The following is a 14993-nucleotide window of genomic DNA, read 5'->3' on the forward strand; positions in this document are numbered from 1 at the left end:
ATATACGAGAATTAAAGAAAAAAAGATTGATTACAAGTCTCAAAGACAAAAATAAAATAATATAAAATTAATTCGATAAACTAAAATGAAAAAGTAAGAGGATGGTGGCTGATGGGGGAGGGGAAGGGTATGAGTGATTTTTTTATTTTTATTTTTATATACTTTTAAATATAAAAAAAAAAGCATAATATGTTTAACATGTTGAAGGGAGTCTATTCCCAATCTATGGCCAAATTAAAAAAAAATTCCCACTTTCCTTAAAATGGGAAAGTATTTCCATGTTTACCGTCCACATAGGATTGCTTTGAGAAATTTTTTTTTTTTTTTTTTAATGAAACCGCTACATGAAATGGCGGTTTTATTCAGGCATTTGGAGTAAAACGCCATCTGAGATGGCGGTTTGGTTAAGGTAAATTTTATTTAAAAAAAAAAAAAAAAAAAGTAAAGTGGAGTAAACCGCCACTTGATTTGGCGGTTTGGTATTAGTACAAATCTCCAGAATGTCGTGAGATGTTGTTCATTGCATTCCATTTTGCTCTTCATTCAACTTGCTGCCGGTTTTGCTAAAAAAAAAAAATTCTTCACTCTCATTTACTTCAAATTTACAATTCCTCTCATTCAACTAAGCTAATCAACTACATTCCCATCTTCTCCTTGTGTACTAGTTCATTTTCATCCTCATTTAAGGTATGAATAAAACCCTAATTTTTGTTCAATATGCAAATCGTTTTTTTTGTTCATTATTGTTTGAATTGAAGTTATAAAAACGTTAATTGTTTGTTACATTCTGTTGTTTTCATGATTTAAGCTTACGTTTTACACATTTGTAGTTGAATTTTAGGATTTGTTTTGTATGCATATAAAGTGTTTGATGAAATGCTTCAATGAAAGTTTATTACTTTGTAGGGTTAGTTTAATGGTTTTTGTATATATTCATGGTATTTTTAGCTTTTATATTTGAAATGAACCTTATAATAAGTGTTCTAATACCTTAGTATCACAAATTCTTGTATTCAAATTTACACTTCCCGTTATAGTGTATTGGGGTGAGGAAGTCATGATATTGGTTGCAAATTGGTGGAGATATCACATGAAAGATCATTATCCCATTGAAAAACATGTTGAATTGGTTGCAAATTTGGATAATGCGAGGGAAGTCATGATATTTTTATGATTTTTATAACACTTATGGTGATGAAAAACACGTAACAGCGATCATGGCGATGCCGGGCCCAGTTGATCCATCAGTGCTTACGCTTCAGGCGACACACAGGAGCGTAGCTGCGTGGGAGGGCTCCACTTCCCAATTGGTTACTCGTCAGCACTACCAGGCGAGTACGTTACGGTGGGAGGTGGATGACAGGATATTAGACGTAGTCGAGCTAGCTGGTTTCAGATACATTCACCGGTTGTTGGGCGGGGGCTTAGAGCTCGATCGAGCTCTTATCACTGCATTGGTGGAGAGGTGGAGGCCGAAGACACATACCTTCCACCTCACAGTTGGCGAGGCAACGATCACGTTGCAAGATGTGGCAGTTATCATGGGACTGCCGGTTGAAGGACAAGCAGTCATTGGCCATGGGGAGGGAAATTGGCCAGCATTAGTACATGAGCTGCTAGGGGTTTGGCCGGAAAACCCTCAAGACCCCACCCAGCCGAAGATCATCGTTGGATCGTCATTGAAGCTGACTTGGCTCCGACAGCATTTTAGCGCGCTTGAGGATGATGCAGATGATGTGACGGTTGACAGACATGCCCGAGCTTACATCTTGTACCTGTTTGGATGCATCTTGTTTCCAGACAAGAGCGGCGACTCGGTACAGTTGATATATCTCCCTCTACTGGGAGACTTGGAGCGCGTAGATGAGTACAGTTGGGGAAGTGCTACCCTAGCGTATCTGTATCGTAACTTATGTCGAGCATCTCGTAAGGGTGCCAAGGACATGGGTGGATGCTTGATGTTGTTACAGATATGGTCATGGGAGCACATTCATATAGGGAGGCCCATTATTCGGACGGTTCGACCGGATGGGCAACATGATCAGGAAGATGACGCGGATGATTTTGAACCGATATTAGGGTCACAGCATCGGCGCGGGATGGATCCTTTGGCAGTAAGGTAGCAACACTCAATTCACTATTCAAATTCATAATTTCACTATTTTATGATAGATGAAAATGTTAATCAATGTTTATTTGTTTGCAGCTGGCTTCGCGTATATCTTTCGAGATCCCACTCCCCACATACTCTCGTCTACTACAGGGACGCACTAGATCGACAACGGGACGAGCAGGTTAGTAACATTTACTATTTGTATTAGTTATGAATAAATTGTATACATTACTAAGCATATTCATTTCTATTACAAATGACATGGCAGCCTTACACAGCGGCTAAGATGGAAGCTCTACCGCACATATGTACATCGGGCCACGAGATTTGGAGATCGCGTTGTCCTCTTATTTGCTTTGACATCGTCGAGCTACATCTCCCGGATCGTGTCATGCGTCAATTCGGTTTGGAGCAGGTAATTCCGCAAGCCTGTGACACCCAACGTCAACTACATGCGATCGATCGGAGGACTGGGGACAAGAACTACCTCGTACGACATAGATCGTATGTAGATGCGTGGAACGACCGAGCATCTACATTGTTTGGAGGAGATAACTTCACAGGTCATAGCTCTGCTATGTACATGAGTTGGTACAGGCGCATCTCCATATTACGCCTAACGAACACCGCATTTGCCCAGCCAGGATCACATTACCATCCGACATCTACGTTACTGGTACGTTTTCTTTCAACACTCATAACAAATAGTAATAGTTTTAAGTAACTGTTTTAACAATATAATGATAACAAACAAGCTGAGCGCATCCGATCGGTGTTGATACAATGTAATGACACGATTCAAGGGGCCGCTACATCGCCAGTTGACGTGGGCTATCGGCTATGTTCTCAGACCTTAGGCTCCATTAATGCGTCGTTGACCGATGCATTGAGTCAAGCGGGTTATGAGTACCTCATACCGACTCCACCCGTCATTGGCGACGTAGATGACACATTCCACACTCCTTCTCCAAGGAGTTCAGCCCATCGAGGTAGCTCTTCCGGAGGATCCAGTTCTCGGTCCACAAGAGGACGCCAGCGTTCATCTACTCAGGGTCGGTCTTCCAGATCGCCATCGACATCCGCTACTATGTCGCCGTTCGTTCCCTCGTCTTCCATGAACACTCCTCCGCCACATCCATCGCCTCCGCAAAGGATTATCACATATCAGCGTGCTAGTCAACGACGAGCTCCTACTCTTAATGTCATTGCGGAGGTTGACGAGTTCACACCATCATCATCCACCGGTGCGCAAAACAAAAGGGGCCGGGGGTTGTAGTTTAACAAAATTTGTATATTCTTATATGATTTTAACTTCTTGTATATTCTTGTATGATTTTAACTTTGTATGTTCTACTTTGTATGATTTTCTAAGAATAGCTTGATGAAAATCAATAAAAAAGTAAATTAATCAAGAAAAAGTTCTACTTTGAATGTAGTTGATTTGAATCCAACATTTGGTGGACATCTTATGAGGATCTCTGATTTTTATGTCGGCACCCACACTTTCCTTTTGCTTTAAAGTTTGTTTATAATTGTCGTGTTACTAATTCTTACGAAGCATTTCTATATAGGCTTTAATTTTGCTTATTCTCAGAGTCCGAAGGTCTACAAAGCGAAATTTCAAATCAAGCTGGTTCGTAATTGATTAATATGAAATAGATGGTATTGAACTAGTTTAATGCAGGTTACGTTCACAATTTAGGGGAAATGAAAGAAAAAAAAATTGTTGCAGGCCACCAGCAAACCGCCACATGAAGTGGCGGTTTACCAGGGACCAAACCGCCACATGAGATGGCGGTTTGCCTTGACCAAACCGCCACTTCATGTGGCGTTTTTGTGCTTTAGATAAACCGCCATCTCAAGTGGCGGTTTGTTCTGAAAAAATTAAAAAAAAAATACTTTTCCACGTGGACGGTATTCTGGGAAATACTTTCCCAAATTAGGTAAAGTGGGAAATTTTTTTTTTAAACATTATTCTGTGAAATGTCTCTGTTGAAGGTCATTTAGTATTTTAGAAGAAGATTAATAAAAAAAGAGAAATTTTTAAAAATTAAATAAAAAGCTATATAAATGAGATCTTTAAGATTTAGAATTTTTGATGAAAAATTGAAGCAAATTAAATGTTTCGTGCTAGTTTCTAATTTGGCACATTCCCCAATTCTCCGTCTTTCCTACGTTAACCAAATTGATTCTTTCTTGGTCATCCATCACCGATTCACCGTCTTTCTACTTTTAATTTTGAATTCGCCCTCAAAATTCATCCTTTTCTCAAACCAAAAAGATGCAGAATTCAGAAGCCAATAATCGAATTGCAAGAATTGCAGCTCATCTCAGTCCTCCTAATCTTCAGGTCCTTTCCCATCCTTTTTTCCCCTCTATTTTCTTGTAATTGAATGCTAATAAAAGTTGTTGTGCTTGAAATAGATGGTGGGAAGTTCGGGTATCCGTAAGATGAATTGCAGATCAAAAGGTGCATCACCTGGGTTCAAAGTTGCAATTCTTGGCGCAGCTGGAGGAATTGGTCAACCCCTTTCAATGTTAATGAAGATGAACCCACTTGTTGCTGTTCTTCACTTATATGATGTTGTTAATACTCCTGGTGTTTCTGCTGATATCAGTCACATGGATACTGCTGCTGTGGTACATTGTACTCCTATGTTGTTTCTTTTTCTTGGGTATTTCTGTTTTGTTATCCTGTATAATGCTGTTGTATTGAAGGATTGAAGTGCTGATTTGATGAGATTTGCAATAGATGAACTAAGTAGCTTTGAGTAAAGATTGTGTGTTATAGCTGTAATGGTAAATTTCTGGTGGATTCTGGACTTTGGGTCGGTTACTCATATCCAATTGAGATTGGTACAATTGAATTTTTAATGTAAGAGCTTTTAGGGTCAATTGTAGCGGGCAAAAGGATTATGTGGTACGGTCCATTGCATATGGGGCTTAAGGTATGGGACTTTCATTAGTTATATGGAGGGTTAATGCTTGAGTCTCACATGGATGGAATGGGACATTGAATTGATTAGATTGAACTTATTGCTTGTAAGGGTTTGCATTTCTAAGCTTGAGAATGAAAATATTGTCTCGATTAGCCTTAATACCTCATTGATCAAGATGTTTGCATGTAGGAGTCATCAATTAGGGTTCTAATTGATCAGAATCCTTTGATACCATGATAAATTTTGTAATAAGACTCACACAAGAGGAGAGTTGACTGCAAACACACCCTTTTAGGTTCCATCCTAAAATGAACTATCAAACTTATATGTTAGTTAATCTCTCTTTAATTCTTCAATGTAGGATCACATGTGGATTATTTTCCAATAAAGTTTACTGGTTCTTCTTCATAAGATAAATATTACTAAAATTTGTTATAAAGTATATAACGAAAGGGACTTTTTGTCAGAAAGTATCTAGAACTTTTTTTTTGTCTAAAAGTTCCTACTAACGGAATCCATCTAATAAGATGTTAGTATTATCACATGGAAATCACGTATTCTTTGATTAACTCATTTCAAAACAAAAACCCCCACTCTTCATCATTGAATTCGATTGCAATTGATATAGGAATTTTTGGGGGGAAATTCAATCAAATCATAAGGCAATTGGTTGTAATTGCATTTAGTTCAAGCAGGTCAACCTCTTTAAATTTCAAAACTTCCATCAAAACTCCAACTACTTCTTCATTCCTTTTGTTCATTTTTATCAATTTTGTTTTATTGTAATACTGGGAATAGGGGAATTAGGGAATTAGGTTTTTGCTATCATTATACTAGTACAAAATGAACAAGAGTATAAATTTATGGGCATTTTTGTGTGTATTTTTGGGTTGGTTTTTAAGGGAGTTAAGGGGACAAGAAAAGATTGGAGAGATGTTGAATAAGGTTATACTTGTTGTGAGAGCCACAAAAGAGTGTGAATGAAGTAGCTAGTACAAGTTGACGAAATTCACATTTTCGATGAGTGAAATAGAGAGGAGAGAATTGTAGAGACAACATCAATCAATTTCTCGACGATACAACCGATATGATCTGTACTAATTTCCCAATAAATTCTTTGATTGATAAAGAAATGAAAAGTTAGGGTTTCTAATTTTATGAAATTTGTGTTTGGGGATTAAGAAGTTAAGCTTTCATCCAAAATGGTTTACAATTTGTTTTACAAAGTTGTTTTTGAAGTGCAATTAAACATCTCGTGCACATGAGCACAATAAAGGAACTTTTGATGAATTATGTTAGTAGGTACTCTTTAACAAAGAAAATGTATTTCTAGGTCCTATTTAAATGTTCTAGGTACTTTTTGGGAAAAAAATTGTGCAAGGTACTTTCTGACAAAGTCACTTTTGTTAGATGCTTTCTGACAAAAATTGAAATGTCTTTCTTGTGTATTTTTTTGGAGTTGATAATTATGTTTGCTTGGTAGGTGCGTGGTTTCTTGGGGAAAGACAAGTTGGATGAGGCCTTAACAGGCATGGATCTTATCATCATTCCAGCCGGAGTTCCTAGAAAACCAGGGATGACAAGGGATGATTTATTCAACATCAATGCTGGGATTGTTAAGACACTTTGTGAAGGAATTGCAAGGTGTTGCCCTAAAGCAATTGTCAACTTGATCAGTAATCCCGTAAATTCCACAGTTCCTATTGCTGCTGAGATTTTCAAGAAGGCGGGTATATACGATCCAAAGCGCCTGCTTGGTGTTACAATGCTCGACGTTGTCAGGGCCAATACTTTTGTGGTATGATGTACTTCCATTCATTTCCTTCTAGAAACTACCCTCGTTCTAATGTTCTTACCTTAGACCATTTTCAAATTATGTTCTTATGCTTTGTGATTGTTATTTTAATTGTTGTTCTTTTGAATTTGATGTTCCTCATGCATTGATGATAGTACTCTATCCCTTTGAATTAGTATCAGAGAAAAATAAAGTGTTTTAAGGAAAAAAATGGATATTTGGTTATTAGTGAAATGAGAGAATGAATTGTGTGTTGTGTGGATGAAATTATAAGAAAATTAAAATGTGTGGATAAAATTAAAGAAAATGGTGTGCTATTGCTCAAAATAGAAATGATACAAAATGGGTGAGAAGGACCAAAATAGCTAATGATGCTAAATGAGTGGGACGAATGGAGTATTTCATGAATATATTGGTGTCGAAATGAATGCATTCCATGATTCCAAACTCATCATGGACTGTGTTTCTGTTTTCTTATACTCCCTTGTCTCAATGAATTTGCTCAATTTTCTTTTGACATGGAAATAAGAAGTTAGATATAATAGTTTAAAATAGTAAGATATTTAGAATAAGAGAGAGAATATAGAGAGTAAAACTGATAGAGTCATGTCCAAAAAGAGAAATGAGGCAAATTCATTAGGACATACTAAAATAGAAATTGGGGCAACTTCATTAGGACACAATGTTGGTTGATGCAAAATTTTGGAAGACGCGACTTGAATGTAAGCCTGATGCGAACTTTTACAAATTGTTGCCCTTCTTGTGTTGCCGATAAATACACTCTTATTTGTGATGTAAACTTAATCCAAACTCTTAGGTTGTGTTTTCTTAGCTTACTTGCTTTCTACTTTCTCTCTCTCTATCTATGTTCTATTCCGTGCTCTAAATTTGTATCCACCATCAATATTTTCATGTGTGAGCTTCAAGGTCAAATCCTTTAAACACATTTATACAAACACTATCCGTAAGGGAGGACGTAGCCATCTCTGGTGAACATTGTTGAAATTTGGTGTTTCTTTGCTTATTTATTGCATTTTTCATCTTAATTGCTTGCACAAATAGTGACCAATGACCATTCTTCTCTGGTTTCATTGATTCCGCTCGTTAACATCAATCTTAACACAAAAAATTAATTTGCAAGTATTTGATTAACATGATACTTATAGTATTTTTTGCGGAAGAGAGTATATTAGTTGAACGACATCATTTAGTTACAATAATACCAATTTCATGTGCTTCTCACGATATTCTCTTTAAGCCAATCTATGTGGAAATTTGTACACAAAAAAATTCTTTCCTTGTATGTTTGAGTGTTTGACACCTTCCAATGGATCGATTTACACACTGCTCGACTTGCTTCAGAGAAAAGCTAAGAGATACAAAAAGTTGGATTGTTTGATGTCACTAAACAACAAGCCTCACGACCAACACTCGCTTATTAGAGGATATATCTTTACATTGTTTGCTTTCAGTTGGACACTTTGGTTTATCACATGCGGAGCCACAACAGCTTCATATCACAATCATGGTAACACCTTTTACCTTTTCAATAATGTGCACCTCAATGAAGTTTGTGTGTGGCTGCGATGACAGCACTGTTCTGGTTCCTTTTTAATAATGTTCACCTCAATGTACTTTTACTTTTTCAATAAAAATATTAGGAGTCAAACAATGATGTGCATTGGATAGGACCTACTTGTGTTCACTCCCCGCCCAATAGAACTACCATCTAGGCATTTGGCCACATTGGGTTTCTCTCTCCCTACTTTTTGTTTATTTGGTGGTTTCTTGTATTTTTTGTGTGTGGAGGGAGCTGGGCGCTTTAATCATTTAGCCATGATTGCTTAGCATTGGTCCTTGTACATGATGAATAATCAAAATCCAATTCAAATGAAATCTTTAGTATAAATCAATGCAATTTAGGTTATTTCCTGCAATCTGAACCAAGTAATAGGTCTTAAGGATGTTCAATTATGCCTTAGCTTTTGTATCCATGCTCCATGCTAAGAAAATGATCACAATTTGAAAGAGAAAATTAGTTTTTATGTTTCCACCTAATTGATTAATATCATGAGTGGGACCCAACACAGGTTAGTGCCACTTGTATCGCAAGACGCTTTGGGTTCAATACCTCAAGCCATATCAATTGCAATAAATTAGTACTTACTGCCTTCTTATCTCTTCACTTGATTGCACGGCTTGGGTTTCCTAAGGATGTATCTCCAGGTGTACCACTCTCAAAGTTGTGGGCTCCCCATAAATATAAAAAACATATTATGAATAAGCTTATTTTCCTCATCTTTTAGAGTAGATTTACATTTATTTGCGTAATTGTAATACAATGGGATAGCCTCCGAACCTAATTGCACCCAAGTGCCAATTGTAATACCTTTGCCTCTGAACCATAGGCCATGTTCATGGTTTACGTGAACATTTTTTTTGTTTTTTTTTTTCTCGATAAGGCATATCAAAAGTGGACAGCTGAAGATTGTTTGATACTTATAAATGATAGGAGTATTTATAAAGTTCAGATTAGAAAATTATTTGAAAGAAAGAAATTGTGTGCTATTTGAATAGTTGTTCAAGACTCAAAGAGAGTGAGTGTTATGTGTGATCAAGTATATAAAACCATTTCAATCTAAGAGAGTGAAATACTTTGATTTGCATTCAACATTTGAGCGTTTGTGAGAGAATCTCTGGACTTCAAAGTAGAGTTATTTAGGAGGTGAATTTTTCCCTTATACACAGCTGAAAATCTGTTTATTCCAATTTTACAAGTGAGACTAGAATAGGAAGATTTATATCCCTCTAGCCTTGATTGGTTTGATCGAACCCAAATCGTTTGGTCCATTCTGGTGCAGCCTCTACTTGGTCTTTGAGTGTTAGTGAATGAATCATTAAACAGAAAGTGAGAAACAACATTTTCTGACTCGCTAGACTAATGTTCTAAGCTGATGTGTTTGTCGGCTGTGACTCTTTTAGCTTTTTGAATGTAAGAGTTGATAATTTCATACCCTGTAATGTGAAAGAAGGGGTTGTTTTCGTTTAAGCTTTGAAATTATGTGGGCTTGCACCTAGAGGAAGGCATATATTTTTCATTTAGAGCAAAAGATGTTTCTTATATGATCTTCATGAATCCTTTTGTTCATGGTAGGTAATAGATTTATTTGTGCTTAAGATTTATTCTCTATTTGATGTGGCATTGTGCTCTCCTCAAACAAAGGAATGTATATGGAATATTGAAATGAGGTACTTGATGAGGCCTCATATTTGTGTAAGTCTATTATGGACTTAGTGCACAATATTATTATTGTGCACTATTTTTCAAGTACCTCTTCACTAGCTTACACTCGCCACTCCTCTAACTCACTCTCTAACTCATACTCCCTAAATCTAAGGTTGGTGCACACTATCTTAATATGCTTTAAGCCCATTCAAGACCAAATCCTTGGTATCAAAAGGCACGCCTAGGCATGACTACGTGAGGCCCACCAAGGCGACCACAAAAACGCCTCTGAGACTCGAGGTGCAGTGCAGTATGGGAGGCGAGGGAATGGAGTGCGCCTCATGCTTCTCCTATATGTTACTTTTTGTTTTTGTTTTTTTTTTTAAGTTTTATGAATTATGAACTAAAATACTTACCTTTGCTTGATTTACAGAATTACTCTTGAAGAAATAGTTGTTTATTTGAATTTAAAAGTGAAAAAAAACCCTTTATTTGCTGCATCTTCATACCTTTTGGATCGTTCAAGAGAATATTGTCAACTCAGAACTATATTATCTGATGACTGTATATGCTAAAGTAGTGTTTATCTAACTTGTATGGTGTAATAATATGAATTTCATGTTGTTTTAACTATTAGATATGTTCTAAAATTGACTTTGGAGCCTAGCGAAATTGTGTACCTCGCATATGAAAAGCCCCCACCTTTGCCTTCGCCCTTCGCTTCGGAAAATAAGACCTTTTGCGCCTCAGTGCGCCTCACGCCTCTTAAAACTAAGACCATATCCATATATGTATCCCAAATATTTTGGTGGTTACTGTAAATTTGTTGTTATGTTTCTCCAGGCAGAGGTTTTGGGACTAGATCCTAGAGATGTTGATGTTCCTGTGGTTGGAGGTCATGCTGGTGTTACAATTCTACCCCTCTTGTCCCAGGTAATTCAATATGATGCTTATCTGTTTGGATTTGTATTTGTACTAATGCCGAGTTGTGCCAATTTAAAGTTCCTTCTCCTATGCAGGTTAAACCTCCATGCAGTTTTACGCCTGAAGAAATCAATTACCTGACAGATCGCATACAAAATGGTGGAACAGAAGTTGTTGAGGTTGCTATTTTTTCTTCACTTATGAATTAAATTTGAATATGACTGATAAGCAACTTTCTTCATGTGTTAAGCATGACATTTTTGTTGCCTGATAAGCCTCTTTTTTTTATCCTATGAATGTTTTATTCACCACCTTGTTATCGATTACTCTTATGCCATATACCAAAAATTTCTGACAAAAAATTGAGTGTATTTTCCCTTTACTGCTGGATTTTGCTATCCGAATTAGTTTTCCGTTTCAGCTACAATGCACAGACCTACTCTCAAACATCAGTTGGTACTTGGAGATTTGTGCAATATATCGGTAGGTTTTGGTTATGAAATCAATAAATGTGTATAGAAAATATAATGTACTAATGATGATGTAAAATGAAGTGTAATAAGAGAAATGATCAATTTCGCAGCCCGCACCGAAACAATGCTTACCCCTACATGTCCAGTCAACTGTTGCGCCTCAATTCATTTCGGGGAGAACCAGCTAGCTTTGGGTTCGAATGGCATTTCACCCCTAACCACAACTCATCCGCTTATTCTTCAACATCAGTCGGTTCGGACCTCCACTTAGTTTCACCCAAGCTGCATCTTGGTCATGGATAGATCACACAGGTTCGGGTCCATTAGCAGTGACAATTGCCCTATGAAGATTCGCTTTCGCTACGGCTTTGGTGGATTCCCTTAACCAAGCTCCCAACTAATTGATATGAAGAGCCAATGCCCAACAATAGTATTTTGAGCATACTCCAAGCTTCCAATTGAGTAAAACAATAGACAATTTTCAACCTGATTTCATCTCTCACAACCCTTCCTTACATACACAATTTGTTTGGCATAATAAACAAGGGAATATCATTCTAACTACCAGTATCTACTATTATTCCTTTTCTAGAAGATATGACTAGTTAGTTGTTGCCCTCGCTTATTTAGTTTGCTAGCGTAGAAAATCATTTTTATGGCAGATTAATAATTAGTTGTCGAAATTCATCTGATTCAGCCTATATTGTACAGATATTGAATTTGCAGTAATGTCTTCTCTGTTTGCAGGCTAAAGCTGGATCTGGATCTGCAACCCTCTCAATGGTATGTTGCTGAAAATTTCACTTTGTTTTTCTCTTTCATGAGGATTTCCATTCAAAGGGAATGGGTTTTAAGAATAAAGCCTATAAATACCTTTGAGATTAATACCTCTCTAATTTTGTTCTCTTAGTTTGGCAAAATAGCTTATTGGGCACTTTTAGCCTTATTTGATACTAATAGAGGGTTGGGTGGTCAAATCATCCAATGCTAATGTTTGGTAAATTATCTGGTTGAAACAGTTTATTGTAATGAATAAATTGTTTTTGAACAAGCTGCTAATAGCAGCGAGTTCAAAATCAGTTGGTCAAACCAGTTTATAAAATCAGCCAAAGTAATCAGCTATCAGCTATTAGCCATTTGCCAAACACCTTGTTCTCTTTTACGGACAATATTTTCATTTCTGGGGAGGTAAAGGGTCGACAATCATTTTGCCATGCCCAACTTAAGTGTCAAATTATCTTCGAACTCAGCGCTATACTATATTATTGGACATTGTCTCCTGAAGTTATTTGAAAATGAACCTTAAACGGAGTTTTATCATCATTATCATTCATCATCGTAACCAGTATAGTCCGCTCATTAAACGGAGTCTATAATCTCTAAATTGCAGGCCTATGCTGCTGTTAAATTTGCTGATGCTTGCCTTCGAGGTTTGAGGGGAGATGCTGGTATTGTTGAATGTGCTTTTGTGGACTCTCAGGTATGTTTGGTTGCCTTCTGCAATTACTCTTACACACTAACAAATAGTCTTCATTTCCATTATACTGGATATAATACCCGTAAGGCCTCAATCCTTTGAAGCTGAAGGCGAGGGGAGAAATGGGGATATCCAACCTCGAGTTAAAGGCGATGAGAATCAGAACTCTAACCTCTTGATGACCGTTGAGTTTCACATATGTTAATTTGATTGATAGATGCAACAATGACGTGTTTCGCTTTTTCAGGTGACTGAATTGTCGTTCTTTGCAACAAAAGTGAGGCTTGGTCGTAATGGAGTTGAGGAGGTTTACCCTCTCGGCCCACTAAATGCGTATGAGAGGTACATTTTTACATGATTTACAGCTGAAAATATGAAAAATCCTTTTTCTCAACGCAATAACTCACAAGAGATCGTCTCATTATGAGGCGGGTACTAATGACCTGGCCCAAACTCAAAAAAAAAAAAAAAACAATTTTGACCTTGCAATATCAATTTTGACATTAAAGTGATCAATTTCAACTTAATGTAAATATTAAATAAATCAATCAAAATAAAATATTTCAATTTTGACTAAAAATGATTAATTCTAACATTAAAGTGATCAATTTTTACTTATAAGTTTATTCCTTTAAATAGATAATCTTTTTAAAGCCTTTAATATCAACGTTAAAGTGATCAATTTAGACATTAAAGTGATTAATTATCAATTATATATAAAGTGATCAATTGAATGTTCAATCATAACTTTTAAAAGAAATCAATTTTGACCTTAAAGTATTAATTATGACCTTAAATTGATCAATTACTAATCACATTTAGTAAAATATTATAATTGAATTGATTAGGTTATTAGACACATGATAGTGCGGTCTCTCGTACGACCTATTGTTTTCTTAGTTCAACTTTCATGATTGTAATTGTAATGTCGAATAGGGCTGGTCTTGAAAAGGCGAAAAAAGAACTGGCAGTAAGCATTGAAAAGGGCGTTTCCTTCACAAGGAAGTGAAAATCATTAAGCAGCCAAATGCTAATGTTTTTACCTAATTTTAATCCATGTTTTGTCAAATGTATATGCAAATAATTGGCATATAATCCCAAAAAGAATGTTGCAAAAATAAAATATAGGTTATCAACTTTTTATTTTATCTTTTTATTTGTTTATTTACATTATAATGTAGTATCGGACTTCTATCACTATCACCAGCAATATCAAATTAAGAAACGAAGGGTCTGAGTTATTTTTGAAACTTATTTCTAATCTCTATAGGCTTTATAGAAATGTCAAATGTGTAAGTATACAGATGATGATGATGATTTTAATTATATAGGATTGTGATTATATTTTCTATTAATTAATATTCATTGTATATTCCTATTTAGTAAAGAAAATATTACTCTTTCTGTTTTTATTTATTCTTTTTCGTTTGAAATTTCTGTTTTCACATATTTATAGTTTTATTTTTAAAGTTTACTTTATTCTTTCATATTAATAGTACTCTTCTCATTATAACTCTTTCTTCCTTTAACTTACCCTTTTGACTTTTATTAATTTTTATGATTTTAAGCAACAATAAATATTAATTATTTTAATAAATAATTGCTCTTAATGGAACTTTATCCCTTATTCTTAGGAAAAGTTAATGAAATAAATGCTAATCAACACTCAATAGCTCAAAATAAACTGCAATATTGAATACTTTCTTCGTTTTTATATATTCTTCTCAAATAGAATTTACGAATTTTTGTGTCAAACTTTAATTATGATTTCTCATTAATCTATACGAAAAAACATATTCATGTGGGATCTTAATAGATTTGTCTTAATATATATTTTCAAACATCAACTTTTTAGAAATTTTAAAAACTCACAATTAAAATTATTTGAATTTAAGTTTGCATTGGGATCTACCTAAAAAATAAATGAGAAAAATAAATAAAAAATAAATGAGAAAAATAAATAAAAACAGATGGAGTAGCTAAGAATATACCCACTTATTATATATCCTTTCAAAATTATTCAAGTGATTATTTTTTTTACTTGAA

General features: G+C 35.6%; 1 protein-coding gene across 1 annotated transcript; it reads left to right on the top strand.

Annotated features, from left to right (window-relative positions):
* The first annotated feature begins 4210 nt into the window (after positions 1-4210).
* On the top strand, positions 4211-14302 carry LOC130821375 (malate dehydrogenase, glyoxysomal). The gene is made up of 9 exons (XM_057687108.1): positions 4211-4463; positions 4538-4753; positions 6536-6850; positions 10917-11006; positions 11093-11176; positions 12218-12253; positions 12861-12950; positions 13195-13289; positions 13884-14302. Exons 1-9 carry the CDS (start codon positions 4395-4397, stop codon positions 13954-13956), a joined length of 1068 nt encoding a protein of 355 aa, XP_057543091.1. The 5' UTR covers positions 4211-4394; the 3' UTR covers positions 13957-14302.
* The last annotated feature ends 691 nt before the right edge of the window (positions 14303-14993 follow it).

This window comes from Amaranthus tricolor, chromosome 8 (assembly GCF_026212465.1).
Source record: "Amaranthus tricolor cultivar Red isolate AtriRed21 chromosome 8, ASM2621246v1, whole genome shotgun sequence".
Taxonomy (NCBI): Eukaryota; Viridiplantae; Streptophyta; class Magnoliopsida; order Caryophyllales; family Amaranthaceae; genus Amaranthus; species Amaranthus tricolor.

Excerpts from the sequence above, each read along its gene's own strand:
- LOC130821375 (XM_057687108.1), top strand. The coding sequence starts at position 4,395 with ATGCAGAATTCAGAAGCCAATAATCGAATTGCAAGAATTGCAGCTCAT. Across the intron at positions 4,464-4,537 it reads TCAGTCCTCCTAATCTTCAG|ATGGTGGGAAGTTCGGGTAT; the intron begins GTCCTTTCCCAT and ends TGCTTGAAATAG. Across the intron at positions 12,951-13,194 it reads GTGCTTTTGTGGACTCTCAG|GTGACTGAATTGTCGTTCTT; the intron begins GTATGTTTGGTT and ends TCGCTTTTTCAG.